Source organism: Bubalus bubalis, chromosome 22, assembly GCF_019923935.1.
Source record: "Bubalus bubalis isolate 160015118507 breed Murrah chromosome 22, NDDB_SH_1, whole genome shotgun sequence".
NCBI lineage: Eukaryota > Metazoa > Chordata > Mammalia > Artiodactyla > Bovidae > Bubalus > Bubalus bubalis.
The window spans coordinates 13,057,868-13,073,731 of record NC_059178.1 but is presented as its reverse complement, the minus strand read 5'-3'; the positions used below and the strand labels follow the sequence as shown (position 1 = coordinate 13,073,731).

The 15,864-nt window shown below is 38.1% G+C and overlaps 1 protein-coding gene across 6 annotated transcripts in view; it reads right to left on the bottom strand.

The window, feature by feature from the left end:
* DYM (dymeclin) overlaps nucleotides 1-15,864 on the bottom strand; it is a 399,581-nt gene that overhangs the window by 372,163 nt on the left and 11,554 nt on the right. For 4 of the 6 annotated variants that reach the window (XM_045164045.1, XM_044934602.1, XM_006075242.3 and 1 more), the window contains exons 2-3: nucleotides 14,150-14,251; nucleotides 3,848-4,039 (exon numbers count right to left, since the gene is read on the bottom strand). In XM_045164045.1, the coding sequence (XP_045019980.1) occupies nucleotides 3,848-3,987 (140 nt within the window). In that variant the 5' untranslated portion in view covers nucleotides 3,988-4,039; nucleotides 14,150-14,251. The remainder of the gene's footprint in view (nucleotides 1-3,847; nucleotides 4,040-14,149; nucleotides 14,252-15,864) is intronic. The other 2 variants (XM_006075243.3, XM_025273342.2) reach the window with 1 other exon arrangement.

Genomic DNA, 15,864 nt, shown 5'->3' with positions numbered 1-15,864 from the left:
GGTGCCAAAAACAGTTTACAGTAAGGAAAGATTAGATTAGTCCTAAAGGACTTAGTGTTTCTAAAAAAAACTGGCAGACATCAATTTTTGGCTGCACTTGAGGAAAGCACATATGGGATCCAAGGAATTCCAGGAGTGAGCAATCTCAGAAATGTTTGGATTCAGAGTTTTCCCTACAGATATTCCTCTTAGAGTTGAAAAATTCATAAAGTAAGTAATACCATCCCTGACTATCAATGAGGTGGCACCTTCCACCTCAAGGCCTGCTCAATGTTAACATTCTACAGGTCACATACCAAATACTAGCACTGAGGAGCTGAGGGCAGGGGGAGAGGAAAGAGGAACTTCAAACAAAGTGACAAAAGTATACACACCATCACTAACAAAGCTTTTCTGGATATTTTGACTAGCTATCCCTCCTCCACAGTAATGTACAGTTTACTCACTTTACAGCTTTTTACTCTAAGATTCCTTTATAAACAAGGATGAATTAAGAAAAAAATGACATGACGAATAAATGAAAACAGCAAAGGATCTTTGAGAAAAAGCAATAATTAGCAAAACAAACTATAAAGCCATAATAATTCAAACTGCGAGGCACCAGCAGAAGTCAAGAAATAGACAATAATGGCTAACAATTTATTCCCACCACTATTGCTTAGAAGTTCATCCTTTTCCCAAAGCTCTGAAGTGCCAGCTTTGCATAAATCAAGTACACACACACACACACACACACACACACACACACACACAATCTTCTTCCTCCTTTCCTTCTAAAGAGTACTTTAGCTATTATTAATTTTTTTCTTTCCCATTCAAATTTTATCTATCTTTAAATAAGAAATAATCCTTGTCATCTAGAACTACTTTGGTGCCTCCATATTCTGGGAGAAGAACTTTATCTCCAACTTGCACGCTAACTGGCTGAATCTCTCTACCCTTTCCTTTAGAGCCCAATCCAACAGCTACTATCATTGCCTGCAATACTTTTCCTTGTGGTTTTTTCTGGAAGCATAATGTCTCCTATGGTTACGGTTTCAGCTGCACTTCTTTCAGCTAATAGGGGACAAAACTTCCTAAATGCCTGTCCTACCATGACTCCAGCTGTTGCAGTTCGTACTCTGCTCTCACACTACCACCACAAGGAAAGACCTTGTCGGACGCTCTGGACATGTGAACTCAGCTAAGTCTTCTTTAATGTCTTTTGGCAGAGCACAAATGGATTGTAGTACAGTTTACATAAGTGAAAAGAAAATTTATTTTGAATAATAAATAATATTCTCTTTATATGCTCTTTTTTCCTCTAAGTCTTATTACAACATGAGCAGAGATACTCAATGATAATTTCTTCAGGATTAAGGAAATGATTTCAAAATGTACTGATACTATAGCTCATCTTCAGTTTGACCTCTCTCATCAATCCACAACCACCTTTAATTTTCCAAGGATCTCAGAAGCACTAATATGTAGCCACTTCCCATAACATACAACTAACTCACATTATCACAAAACGTAAACTAAGTCAACCTTGTAGAGTCCAATCCAACTATATCTAAAAGTCAGAAATCAAAATGTATTGCCAAAATATATAAACAATTCACAAAAAGCAAATACCAATAATCCTTAACCCTCAAACATTTGAAAATAAACATAATCTTGATTGTTAAAGGATAATACATATACATACATTTTACATATATATATATTTAATTCATAGTCAAAAGACTGAGAGATAGCCCTTCCAACTCTAGGGTCAAGGAGAGAAGAAATACAGACTTCGTTGTCATGATTATACCATTTTCATTACTGAAAATCAGTAGAAGAAAAGAATTGTTTCCCCTTATTATTAATATAATAAAAACTATGTTTTACTATAACTTAATTCATGAAAGCAATCCTTTACAGGAGAATTCCAGTTAAGAAATGACCAAATTAAAAATAATACCATTTTGTAATCTCTTATAAAATAGGTGATTGGAACCAAAATCATCAATGGATTCTAAACCACAACCAAACCTCTCAGTCTTAACATGATAACTGATTAAGACTGCATATTTTCTGTATCCTAATTGAATACAATATAAGGCACCTAGCATCACTTATGAATTACTTTTACCAAAAATGTTTAAGCCAAATTTTATCATCTTTAAATCTGATGTTCAACTTATAGAAAATTCAAATAAAAAAACAAAATATAAGAAGTAGTCAGGTAGATCTAGAAGGTGGAACAGTCTACAGAAAAACTGATCCAGTTTCTTAAAAGAAAAAAAAAGTGAACGGCATAGGCATATGGGAAAAGAAAATAGTGGCAGGAGTTGGGAAATATATAGCTCTGTTCGAGATTAAAGACATTCAAGAAATATAACTACCAAATGCAATGTATACACCTTATTTATTTCCTAATTATAAAAAACAAACTACAAAACAACTAGGGAAATTTTAAGAAGGACTGGGTAAGTGAAACTATTGTTATTTTGTGTGATATTACTGTTAATTTTGTGATTGTTAAGATGTGATAATGGTATTATGATTATAAAGAAAATGTCTGTATTTTACTTTACTTTAGAGTACTTTAAAATATAGATGAAGTAAATATGGAAATAATCCAAATGGCTGTTAACTGATGAATAGATAAACAAATGATTGTATATTCATATACATGAATCTTACTCAGGAATAAAAATGAATGAAATATTGATACATGCTACAACATATCATCATAGTCAAAGATTTCAGGGACTAGGCCACAGATATCTTTAGGGGGCCATCATTCAGTCTTTCATAATAAAACTATTACAAATAAATAAAAATCCTTAAAATCTACATACTGAATAATGGGAATTCAACATTCTAGTCACTCTACATAGTTATATGTTGGTCAGTTTTTATAATAGTTAAAAAGGAAATACTGGTTTTCACCTGCCAAAATGGCAAAGACCAAAGAGTCTAAAAATGCATTAAACTGATAAAGGGGTGGGAAAGCAGACCTCCTCATATACTGATGGTAGAAGTATACATTAGTACAACTTCCATGAAGTAGTTTGGTAATATCTACCAAAATTACAAATGCACATACACTCTGATCCAGCAATTCTACTTTGAGGAATTTATACTAGAAATTTACTTGTATGCATGAGAAATTTTATATGCAGCATTATCTGTTATAAGAAAATACTGGAAACAATCTAAATGTTTACCAATAAAAAACTGATTTCATATAATCTGCAGATACTCTTGGTGTTTCTCCAGGGACTCAGAGGTAAAGAATCTGCCTGCAATGAAGGAGACACTGGTTTGATCTCTGGTTCGGGAAGATCCCTTAGAGAAGGGACTGGCAACCAACTCCAGTATTCTTGCCTGGAGAATCCCATGGACAGAGGAGCCTGGCGGGCTACACCCCATGAGGTCACAAAGAGTCAGACACAACTCAGCTACTGAGCACACATTGATACTCTGCAGTCACTTAAAAGAATAAGACAGGTACATATTAACTGTGGTGGAAAAAGCAAGGACAGCAAGCAAGAAGAAAAAAGCAAGGTATGTGTGGTATGCTAGCATTTGTCTTTAAACAGTCTTGTAAAACTACATGAAATATATGGTTTTACTATTTCTGGAAGGATTCAAAAGAAACTGCTACCAGGAATCATCTCTGGAGAAAGGAGGTGGCTGAGTGGGAGAAAGGAGAGAGAAAAATTTATTTCTTCCTTTTCATAACTTCTGGGTTTTCTACCAGTACATGTACAACAAATGGAGAGAGAGAACATTAAAATAAAAATTTTTTCAAAAATCAGTATACAAGTTTATGTGGCCCTCAATACAAATTTTCAATTTCCAAGTTACCTCTTACCTGCTTGTTGGTGCAGGGAAAGAAAATGATAGAAGCTGATTCCAGAACGGATCATTCTCAGAGACAGATTCTGTGCCTGATAACTTTTTCAAGTACTCATTTTTAGGAAGATCACCAATTCTGCTACTGTTTGATCCCATCTTTTAATCTGGTAGATAACTTGTTCTCAAACCTTCATTTCCACAAAACAACCTACAAAGAATAAAAAGAAAAATTTCAAAAGTGCTCAAAATAATTGTCATACTTTTCCTACCCATGACCTAAATATAAGAAACTATAAACCTACTTTAAAAAAAATCATACCTCCTTCTATTTTTTTAATCTCAACAATGGGATACAATACACTAGTGAAAATGAATTAACTAGATCTACAATTACCAACATGCACACATCTCAAAAATATTTATTTAAAGAAAGCTATGAGATAATGACATGATGTAATTTCATTTATATGACTTTAAAATGTACAAACAATATTATGCATATATTCATAGCTACTACAAATATTAAAACATATATGGGAAAAATACAAAGCAAAATCAGAAGAATGCTTTCATTTAATGTTATTGTGTGAGGAAAGGGGAGCCTTCAGTCACATAAACACTTTCTAGAAAAGAAAAGGGAAAGGAAAAGAAATAGATTCTTGTTTAGATTTGCTGAAAATGGAGAAGAGATATAAAGGTTTTGTTTCATTACCCTCTATTCCTGTCTGTCTTATACATTAACTCTTAAAAAGAAAAAAACTGGTTTCTTAATCTTGCAGCAGCAATACTGGAAGATAGATAGATGATAAGGAAGCAATGTCTTTAAATTAAGAAAAAAAATTTTAACTGGAATTCTATACCTAGCCAAAAGCTCCCAGATAGTATGAAGGTAGAAGAGCATTTTTAGATTTGCCAACACTCAAAAACCGCCCATGCACCCATTTGAAGCTACTGGAAAATTTCGGTATGAGGGCATAAACCAAGAAAAATGAAGACACGGAACTGAGGAAACAGGATTCAACACAAGATAGGTGAAGAGAAATTACAGGTCAAGAGCTGTGCAACAGCTGGAACAAAGGTCAGCATGGCCCACTGACCTCCTGGGGAAGAAAACACAGAACTGCTATAGGTCACCTGATGTGTCCAACCTTATTCAGTAGAGTTTTAAAATACCAGAGAATATGGAAGGAAGAGGGGAAGGAATGACTGTTACTCAGAACACAAAGTAAATGATTTAATTATGTATTCTGGGGGAAAAAAACATTGTTCAAGAAAAGTTTGTGTAGTCACAGGGTATAACTCATTTCAGGTTATGAATATTTATATAATCACTATAATATAAAGACTAAATCAAAAATTGTGAGGTAATAACTATACTAGGGAAATGCAAGAGAAAGAAATGACAGTGGTGCCTTAAGAATGTGAAGTCGAGACTTTCCTGGTGGTCCAGTGGTTAAGACTCTGAACTTCCAATTCAAGGAGTATGGGTTCCATCCCTGGTCAGGGAACTACTCCCACATGCCACAACTGAGACCCGGCACAGACAAAGAAATAAAAATAAACATTAAAAAAATTATTTTAAGAATGTGAAATCTCTGACTTCCATTAAGTAGGTAGGAGGTCAATCTTAGAAAATATTTTAAATTACTAAATCAGAAAATAATAGTAAAAGCACATTAGTTATAAATAAGGAGGTAAGTAACAAGAAGCAACAGCTCAGAGATTTGAGAGTAGCCACCTCTGGGGAAAAGAATTCAAGTGGGGAGGGTGGTAGTACAGTTTTTTCATAAGTCCATCATATTATTTGATTTTTAACCTATGTCTATATATTACTTTGATATTTTTTAATTAAATATTTTTTCACCTCCTTGACTATTCCATTTCTGACTCAAATTTAAATTTTTAACATATACAGAAAACACAAGAAACATCATAACTAAATTAATAGTGATAAAAACATGAAGTATTCTTTTATGATGCCTACAACTAACAGCCTTAAGGAAATCTACTTGTAGGATATAGTTTAATGTTATAATACAAATTATTAAAGCTGACAGCTCCTAAAATCTAAATTTAAAATTTCCATCACAATGTATGTTTACTGACAGGTCACACATTTGGTCAAAAAAGAGAATTAAATCCAAAGACACAGTGACAAACACATAAATCAAAACAAAAAACTTAGAAATGGACCCACCAAACTGCAGCCACTTGGAGTTTTTCAACAATGCAAAATCAATTCAATAAAAGGACAATTTTTTCAAATAATAATGCTAGAACAACTGGATATCAAAAGGTCACACTCTGACCTAAACCTTTCACATTATACCAAAATTAATTCAAAGTGAATTACAGATCTAAATGTAAACCTAAAAAGTATAAAACTTCTAGATAAAAACACAGGAGAAAACCGTGACTTGGGGTCAGGAAATACTTAGACATTACACAAAAACACAACCCATAAAAGAAAACATCAATAAATTGAGCTCCATCAAAATTAAAAACTTTTGGTCTATGAAAACCCTATTAAGGGGATGGAAAGATAAGACACATAAAGAATCTGCCTTCCAATGCAGAGGACATGGGTTCCATCCCTGGTTGGGGAACTAAGAGATCCCACAAGCCAGGGAGCAACTAAGCTCATGCACCACAACTACTGAGCCCTCGGGCTTTAGATGAGAGCTCACGCTCTGCAACTGGAGAAGCCCCTGTGCCACGACTAGGGAAAGCCTGCACCCCATGACAAAGACCTAGCACAGCCAACAACAACAAAAAATAAAAAGCTGCACATAAAACTACTTGAGGAAAAAAATGAAGATCAAAACATTTTGCTCTCAATCAAATAGGCAAGTACTTCATTTTTCTTTTGGTACCTTAACAACAATCAATTAAAAATTTACTTTGGGAGTTTAATTAGGTCCATAAATGATAAATTTTTCAAAAGAGCAAAACTCCATCCATCCACCTCATAAGGCAACAATAAGAATATCATAGAGTCTATTAATGAAAATTTAAGTCAGACTTGATTTCTTATTTGTATTTTATTTTTTGAATACTATAGTAACGTACATGGTACAAAATATACAGGGTTCAATCGATATACAGTAAAAAGTCTCTCCCATCCCTTCTAACCACCTAGTTTCTCAACTCAGAGAAAATATTACTAGTTTCTTGGGTGTCATTCCACAGATTTTCTGTGTATATATAAACACATATTTTTTCCTTTTTACATAAACTGTAACACACTACATATGCCTCTTTGCTCTTCCCAGTTAACATATATTAGAAATCATTACGTATCTATATATAAAGCACTTCATTTATTTTTCACAACTCTGTAACAACTTTGGTTTTTAATTCCGTAAGTCCCATTATGGTGGACATTTACATAATTTATGGTCTTTTGTAAACTACAAATAACTCACCAGTAAGCATCCGGTATACAAGATATTTCACATACGTATCAGTATATAGGTACAATAAATCCACAGAAACAGAATTGCTGGGTCAAAGATCCCATGTATTTCTAATTTTGGTAGATACTGCTGAAAGGCAGCAGAATATGCCACCTCAAAATACGCCACTGTGACACTTTATTTTGAGCTACACGCACTTGAAAACAGTAAACGCCTGGTGAGGCCTTTTCTGAACCCTCCTTATCTGCCTGAAGCCAGACTCTCCAAAAGGAACTCCATTATCATAAGTTGATCAGTTTCATCAACCAAGGAAGATTGATTCTTATCACAGGGGAGCCAAGAAGCTGACACAACACGGAGATAAACTCTGTCACAAACTATCACATCTCTCATCTGTGCTTCTGAGGCCCATCTATCCTTCCTAAAAATCATTTACTCTGCCTTAAGAGGCCTACGTTCCCCTTTCCCTTCCCCTTTTAAGATGGTATTTAAACCTGAACTGAGCCACCTCAGGAGCCACTCATTTTTCCCTAGGTATCTCCCATGAGGTGTGCGTATTAACAAACTGCTTTTCTCCCCTGTTGACCTTTTACCACAGGGCCTCAGTTAAGAACTCAGAAGGGGAGAGGGGACTTCATCTTCCCCTCTCCTACACTGCCTTGCTGCCTTCCTTGGAGGTTGCCGACCTCCACCCTCTTCAGCAATGCCTATTTCTCCACACCACAGTCACCGATCTTTAATCACACTTTTCAGTCTTCACCAACTGATAAGTGAAAATAGTTTTCAATATGGCATTAATTTGCATTTCATTTCTCGTGCTGTGAATGAAGCCATTACCTGCTCATATCCTTTGCCTATTTTCTACTGGTTTATACGAAATAAATTTTATTTTCAAAGCTGCTAGGACAGGTCAAAGTATGAAAACAACTGTTCCACCCAGGACCAATACGAAACCTCTCTGAGACAACATGAATGAAGCCTGTAAGCTGTAAGAGGAGACTGAACAGAATGTTAACAAGGAAAACCAGGACGACCAACTGAATACAAAATGCAATGTCTCCTTCTCCTCTTTTCTTCACCCAACCCTAGAAATAACACGCGCACACGCACACACTCTGTCAATTACTACACAGCCATGCTCAAAAAGACACAGAAAACCAGAAGCTGTGAGGAGTCCTTATAAAATATAAAACAGCTAGAGATGGACTGAAAAGAAAAGTGACATCCAGGACAGGCAAAAGAGCCTTCAATCAAGGGCACCAAGAGTATGAATAGCAAGCCAAGCCCAGAGGCAGACAGCCAGAAAAGGGCCAGAGCCCAGGGGCAACAGGCCTACCTAGGACATCCTGGCCAGTTACCCCTACTCTCACTCCCCTGGGCAACAACAAAGTACTATCTGCTGAGAACAGAGAGTGAAGGCAGCACCCGAGGCAGCTGCAACCCCAAGGAACAAGCTCAGCCAAGCAGACAACCAGCCACGAGGTACTCCTGCCAGAAAGTTCCACCTGCTTCCCACCCTCACAGAAAGCAAAGTGGAAAACTGAGGCCCAATGGCATCTCTTCTGCATCTGATTCATGCCAAGGATTCCAAACATACACACACACACACAATCACCTGTACTCAATGTGTGTGGAACCCCCAAGATCCTTACTAATGAAAACCAGAATAAATTGGAACTTCAAAAACCCACTAGCCAATCACCACAACTCCTATTGCTCTTCACTCTCACTGTGCATCGGAAGACTTCTCTGGTTTCAGCTCTTCTTTTTCTCAATATGTCAGTAACTGAGCCTGTCTCCTAGGCTTACCAATGGTGTCCACGATTCTACTTTCAGATCTCTCCTATCCCAACCTCTGATTGGAATGCCTAGAACACTTGAGTTATTTTTTAAACTTAAGCATTTGTTGTTGTTGTTATTTAGTTTCTAAGTCATGCCCAACTCTGCTGCGATCCCGTGGACTATATGTTATCTGCCAGGCTTCCCTGTCCATGGGACTGCCCAGGCAAGAATACTAGAGTGGGTTGTCATTTCTTTTTCCAGGGGCTCTTCCAGATCCAGGGCTCGAACCTGCATCTTCTGCACCGGCAGGCAGATTCTTTACCACTGAGCCACCAAGGAAGCCCAAACTTAAGGTTAATATAACATATATTTATATTTACATTTATATTTATATAAGGGCTTCCCCGGTGGCTCAGCAATAAAGAATCCGCCGGCAATACAGGAGACACAGGTTCGATCCCTGCACTGGTAACATCCCCTGGAGGAGGGCATGGCAACCCACTTGGGTATTCTTGCCTGGAGAATCCCATGGACAGAGAAGGCTGGTGGGCTACAATCCATAGGGTCGCAGAGTCAGACGTGACTGAAGCAACTGAGCAGGCATGCATATTTATATATATACACATATATATATCTCCAGTAATTTTGTGGATAACACCGTTTCTTACAGAACTCTATACTAGAAATCAGCAGCATGCTGATGCTTTTAGTAGACCTATCTTTAATGTAACGCAGTCAATTCTGTGCTTAGTTGCTCAGTCGTGTCCGACTCTTTTCGACCCCATGGACTATAGCCCACTAGGCTCCCGTGTCTATGGGGATTCTCCAGGCAAGAATACTGGAGTTGGTTGCCATGCCCTCTTCCAGGGGAATCTTCCCAACCCAGGTCTCCTGCATTGCAGGCAGGTTCTTTACCAGCTGAGCTACCAGGGAAGCTAATGTAATCAGTAACTCAATCTTAACATGTGTAAAACTGATGCCACTCTTGCTCAAAACCAGTCTCCCCTTCCCACTACTTTAGCCTAAAGTGCCCATTATGGAAAAAACTACCTTTAAATGTCATTGTTCTGGAGTATATATGCTGTATCTCCCAAGGTAGATTATTCCTGAGAAGCATGAATCAGGCTTTACATCTTGATATCCCTAGGTAACCTAAAGCACCTGCTAAAGAGACAGTACTCAAAAAAAAAAAAAAAAACTTCCTGAAATAGCCAAGGTCTCACAGCTAATAAATATATTAGAAGATCTTCAGTATAAATGAGGAATAAAATATGCTAATTAAAACAGCAAAGTATCATTTTACCCATTAGATTAGTAAAGGTTGAAAAACAAAACCTTAATCGCAGTGTGAGAGTAGTAAGGAAACAGGCACCCCCACCATTAATGTAAGTATTTGACAACATCTGTCAAATTTTTAAGTATGCCAAAATGTTGGTTTTGGTAAAGTCATACAAGTTGACAAGTTCTATACATCCAGAAGTTAATCATTTGGAATAGCAAGCTGTCGATAAAAACCAGAATGACCATCATGTGGAGATTAATTGCAATATGGAATAAACGTATAACGGAATACAATGTAGCCACGGAAAAGAGGTAGACCTTATGTGTTAATGTGTAAAGAGATCCCAAATATGGCAAGTATCAGTAAAAGCAAACACAAAAGACACAGCTCATATAGTAAAACCCCATTATTTTAAATAAGCATGTAAATTCTTATACAGACTAGATAATTTCTGGAAGAAAACATAAGCAATGGTCCAAGACTGATTACCTCTGAAGAATGGGAATGGAAATTTAGAGGAAAGGGAGTTTCCACATTATGTCTTCCTACACCGCTTTGACCTTTTTTTAAAACCAGAAACATGTAAAGTTAAAAAAAAAATGCATTGTTCTCCTTCTCTGCTGTCCTTCAGGAAGGATCTTTATGTGCTTCTGGTTTGTGCTTTAAACTCTACTGAGTGACACCAGAACTAATATTTTGTCTTGACTTCTCAGTCAAAACCCAAGCATAAATCTCTACTTATTGAACATTTCAATTTGATGTCTTGCTATCATCAAAAATCTTAAAGTAGAATTTAATATTTGTCCCCTAAAACAAGTAACACCTCCAAAAGTCACTATTCCTTGTCAATGTTATCAGGATTCTTGGCTCAAGTTATCTCACTCACATACCCAAGCGTATATTCCACACATGCTTATTACACACTTACTATAAATGTAGGTGATGTGATGTTTACTGAAAATGAAAAAAAGTAAAAAAAACCAGGTCCCTGCCACTAATGGTCTCAAATCCTGGTGGGAGAGATGAATCTTTCAATAAATTATTATAGCACATTCGATAAGTATTACAATGGAGTTATTACAAGAAGCTACATAAATACACAGGAGCACCAAAGGCCAAGGAACCACACAAGCAGCAGCACTAGGAGCAGGCTGACTGACACGACGTGCTTTACACTCACTGATTCATCTCGTCCCCAGGAACAAATCTGAAAGGCAGGCACAGTTTTCTCATTTTACAGGTGAGGAAACTAAGGCACAGACAGGTTAAGTAATTTACCAAACACATGAGGTCCCAGATACAGTAAGTAGCAACGGCAGGATTGGAACCTAGGCTAAAGTCCAGGGTCCCTGGTGTTTAACACTTTACTAGGGTGACTCTCCAATAACGTCACCAAGTTCTGTGGGTTCTGCTACAATACCCACAATTCTCCATGTCATCTTTTAAACAAATCTCTTGATCTTCCTGCTGCCTCCATTCAGGACCAGGCTTCTTTAATCTCACACAATTTAGTGCAGGAGTACTTTGATTTCTTTGCTTCCAATCTCTCCATTTTGATTCACTCTGCACACTTCACTACTACGTAAATCCTTAAAAAACAGGAAATTCAGTCCAGCAATGAAATTAAGACCAAAGGGTCTAGTGTCTGATAGACCCTGCTAAGCCTGAATAATCAGTCTGAATCAACATTTTACCATTTATCAAACCCCACTGCATCACAAGAAAACAATACTTACAACCCATAAGATTTTTTGAGGATGAAGCAATATGACATATGCAAAAAAGCACTCAGTAAAGGACCTAGCTCAGGGTAGGGTCAGCCAAGGAAAAATATTAAATCTATTTTTAATATTAGTGAAGTTACCACTTCCACCACTTCACTCACCAGCTCAAAAATTATTCAATGATTCTTCATTACCTGAAAAGCCCAGTACTGACATTCAAGACCTTCCACATAGTCTGAAAGCTCACGTTCTAACTTTATTTCCAACCATCCTCCAAACCAGTACTTCTCAAACTTAAAGGTACGTAAAAAAACACCAGTGGAGCATGAGGCTAAAAATGCAAATGCTTATGCCTCAAAGATTCAGAATGTCAGGGTAGTGCCCAGGCATCTACATTTTCTTACAAGTATCCACAGTGATTCTGATACAAGCAGTGTATGAACCTCAATTTGCAAACAGGAACCAAAACAAAGTAAGGAGGGCCTGTTCTCAATACCGAGGGTGCTCATCCACTCCTCTGCTCCTGCCTTCAACACCTGCGTTTCCCCCGCACACCTGTCCCACAGCACCTGAAACCCTAGTCACTAAACATAACACAAGCTCACTCTTTTCTCTAGTCCAAGGGTGCTCATTAGCTTCACCACTCATTTGGAACTTAACTACCAAGTTAAACTAACTACCATAGTTAATTTTGGAGAAGGAAATAACAATCCACTCCAGTATTCTTGCCTACAGAATTCCATGGAAAGAGGAGCCTGGCATGCTACAGTCCATGGGGTCACAAAGAGCTGGACATGACTGAGCAACTACACTCTCCCTTTTTATAGTTAATTTAACTACACCTTGGTCTGCTGTCTGACTCTTATATAATACTGCTTTTCAGTATTTTCTGATCAGTTATTTCCTCTAGTCAGCTTTACTATCATGAGTGAAAATACTCTGAACAAGAAATGTTATGCTCAATATTTTGCATTTAATTTGTGAAATATCTGATATTTGTGTGTGCATGCATGCTAAGTTGCTTCAGTCATGTCCAACTCTTTGCAACCCTATGGGGTGCGGCCCACCAGGCTCTTCTGCCCATGGGATTCTCCAGGCAAAGAATACTGGAGTGAGTTGCCACACCCTCCTCCAGGGGATCTTCCAGACCCAGAGATCAAACTCACGTCTCTTATGTCTTCTGCACTGGCAGGCGAGTTCTTCACATAAAAAGTAAATCTTCTCTTCTATACAGACTGAGTCACCAAATTCCGTCCTAACACCCTCAAAATATGCAAATAACATGCTAGGTGCACTTTGTCACAACTTAGGCTGAGACTCCATAAATCATAAACTATATTCCAGAATGTATATATGTACGTGTATACATACACACACATTTGCACACAACAGACTTTAAGACAAAACCTCATCCCTGAAACAAGAGTCCAGAGAAACAGTGGGCAGTAATCACTGGCCAAAGGACATGTGAGACACCACAAGGGCCACTAGTCCAAGTGATGGAACATTCTCTTCAAGGTTACTAGGTTCCAGGTGCTATACTGAGTAAGTATAGTTGGGTATTCCACTTCAGTGAAATGAGAGTCACGAAAATAAAAAGATATAAGATCATCAGAGGAAGTGTCAAAGATGGAAAGGTGACAGAGAGGCAGTGACTGAACTGGCAGAGCTGAGGATGTCCCCAGCATACCTGCCTGCCAAAGGAGATGCGACCAAGAAGCAAGCCAATCCACCCCACGGAACACTGGGAAGGCAAAAGAACTGAGAAGGGCGCCATGAAAGGCTGGGTGAGGCACGGGGCTCAAGTCTGCGAGTCTCCCCCCGGCCCCCCCACTCCAGTAGGAAATCATGTGTGCGTGCTCTGCAGCAATCTGACTGGAGAGACTTGACTCTGAAGCCAAGGCTGGAGACAGTAACGAGGCAGAGGATGAAAATGGGAGTGACGTTCAGGTGGGCTTGCTGCACAGCTACACAGCAGGTTTCCCAGTCTCCCAGGCAGGAAACTGGAGGGTTCTTCCTAAGAGAAATGGAGGGGGAACCAGAGGAAAAGATAGAGACATATGGGATTTCCCCCATTTAAAAAGCTGGCTTGCCGCCTACAACCCACCACTCACCACAATCCGCTCACACACAGAGCTTCCAATCAACACTGGGAGTCTTGACCTTAAGAATGGGCCACCAAAAATGATTCGACTTGTGAGAGTAAAGCCTCCAATCTGAAAATAAATAAATAAATAATAACAGTAACAAACCAAAGAAATTTAATCAGAAAACAGGTGATTCTAAGGGAAAAAATTAAAAATAATATCTTCAGGAAGATAATAAAAATAATGATAAGTGTAAAGATTTACATAGCATTTACTATATCCCCAGGTCCTATTCAAAGTGCTAGACACACACTGAGTTGTTGACCCCACACCACATCCTTTGAGGCCGGTACTGTTGTTCTCATTACCTACATCATGGGTCAGCAAATGATGACCCAAGTTCTAAATCCAGCCTGCTGCACGAAGCATGATTTCTACATTTTTAAGCAGTATTTTGTGACACATGGAAAGCATATGAAATTAAAACTTCTGTGTCGACAAATAAAGTTTGATGAGAACACAGCCGCAGTCATTTGTTTGCAATTGTCTAAATCTGCTTTCGCGGTATGACGACAGAGTTGAGTTGTGAGGACAAGGACTGTGTTTGGTACTTTATACTGCTACTCACTGCACAACAAATCTCCATGACACCCGTGACAATGACAGCGAATCAGGAGTCAGGCATACCCCATGTGTCAACACTGTAAACTACCGGCGGGTAGCTCTCATATCAAAACAAGAACGAAGCAGACTCTGAGGTCATGTTTTTTCTTTTATTGCAATTTCTGTTTTATCTTCTAGTGTTTCTTTTTGATATGCATTCATATTTCCCCCTTTTTTTTGGCACAGCAGGTGGGGTTTTGGTTCCCTGCCCAGGGATTGAACCCATGCCCTCTGCAGTGGAAGCACAGATTCTTAACCACTGGACCACCAGGGTAATCCCATGATGTCACACTTTTAAGTCACAGAGGAGTGTAGATTTTTTTTTTAAATCTAAGGAGATGCTGAAGGGTCTTCCCTGGTGGTCCAATGGCTAAGACTCCTTGCTCCCAATGCGGGGGGCCTGGGTTCAATCCCTGGGCAGAGAACTAGGATCCCACACACCGCAACTAAAGATACTGCATGTAGCAACTAAGACTCAGTGCAGCCAAATAGGTAGGTAAATAAAATGAATATTTAATTAGATGCTGAAGTACTGCATTTATCATGTAAAAGCATCATAGCTGTGTCAGAACACAAGATGGGAAGACATTACCAACATGACCTGCCCCACTACACAGCACTCACTCCCAACTCATCAGAAAAACAATCAGGAAAATTTGAAAATGTAAAATCATTTCACCACAAGCAAAATGTCTTCTCAAAAATAAAAAAATGAAAATGAGGCTACAACTGAGTAAGATTCCAAATGGTTCATCTGTTAACCAAGCAAGGCAAGTCATTCACCAATCATGAGTCAAACCATGTTTGATTACAGCAGACAAAGAAATGTGTTCAGAGAAAATAAAACAACCTTAAGACTTGTCTTTTAGTGAGAATAACTGCTCAAAGAACAGTCTGTATGGAAGAACTACGGCCATGAATGGTTTCCAAAATAACTGAAAAGACAGTAATGCAGTACAACCTGCTGAAATCTGCTGAGATGAACCACAGATGGTGGCAAACGTGTGTAGCAGTGAAAAAGCTCACCCGACAAGTCTACAAACCTTGTGAAAACGCAAGGTGTTTACAAACTTTTGTTT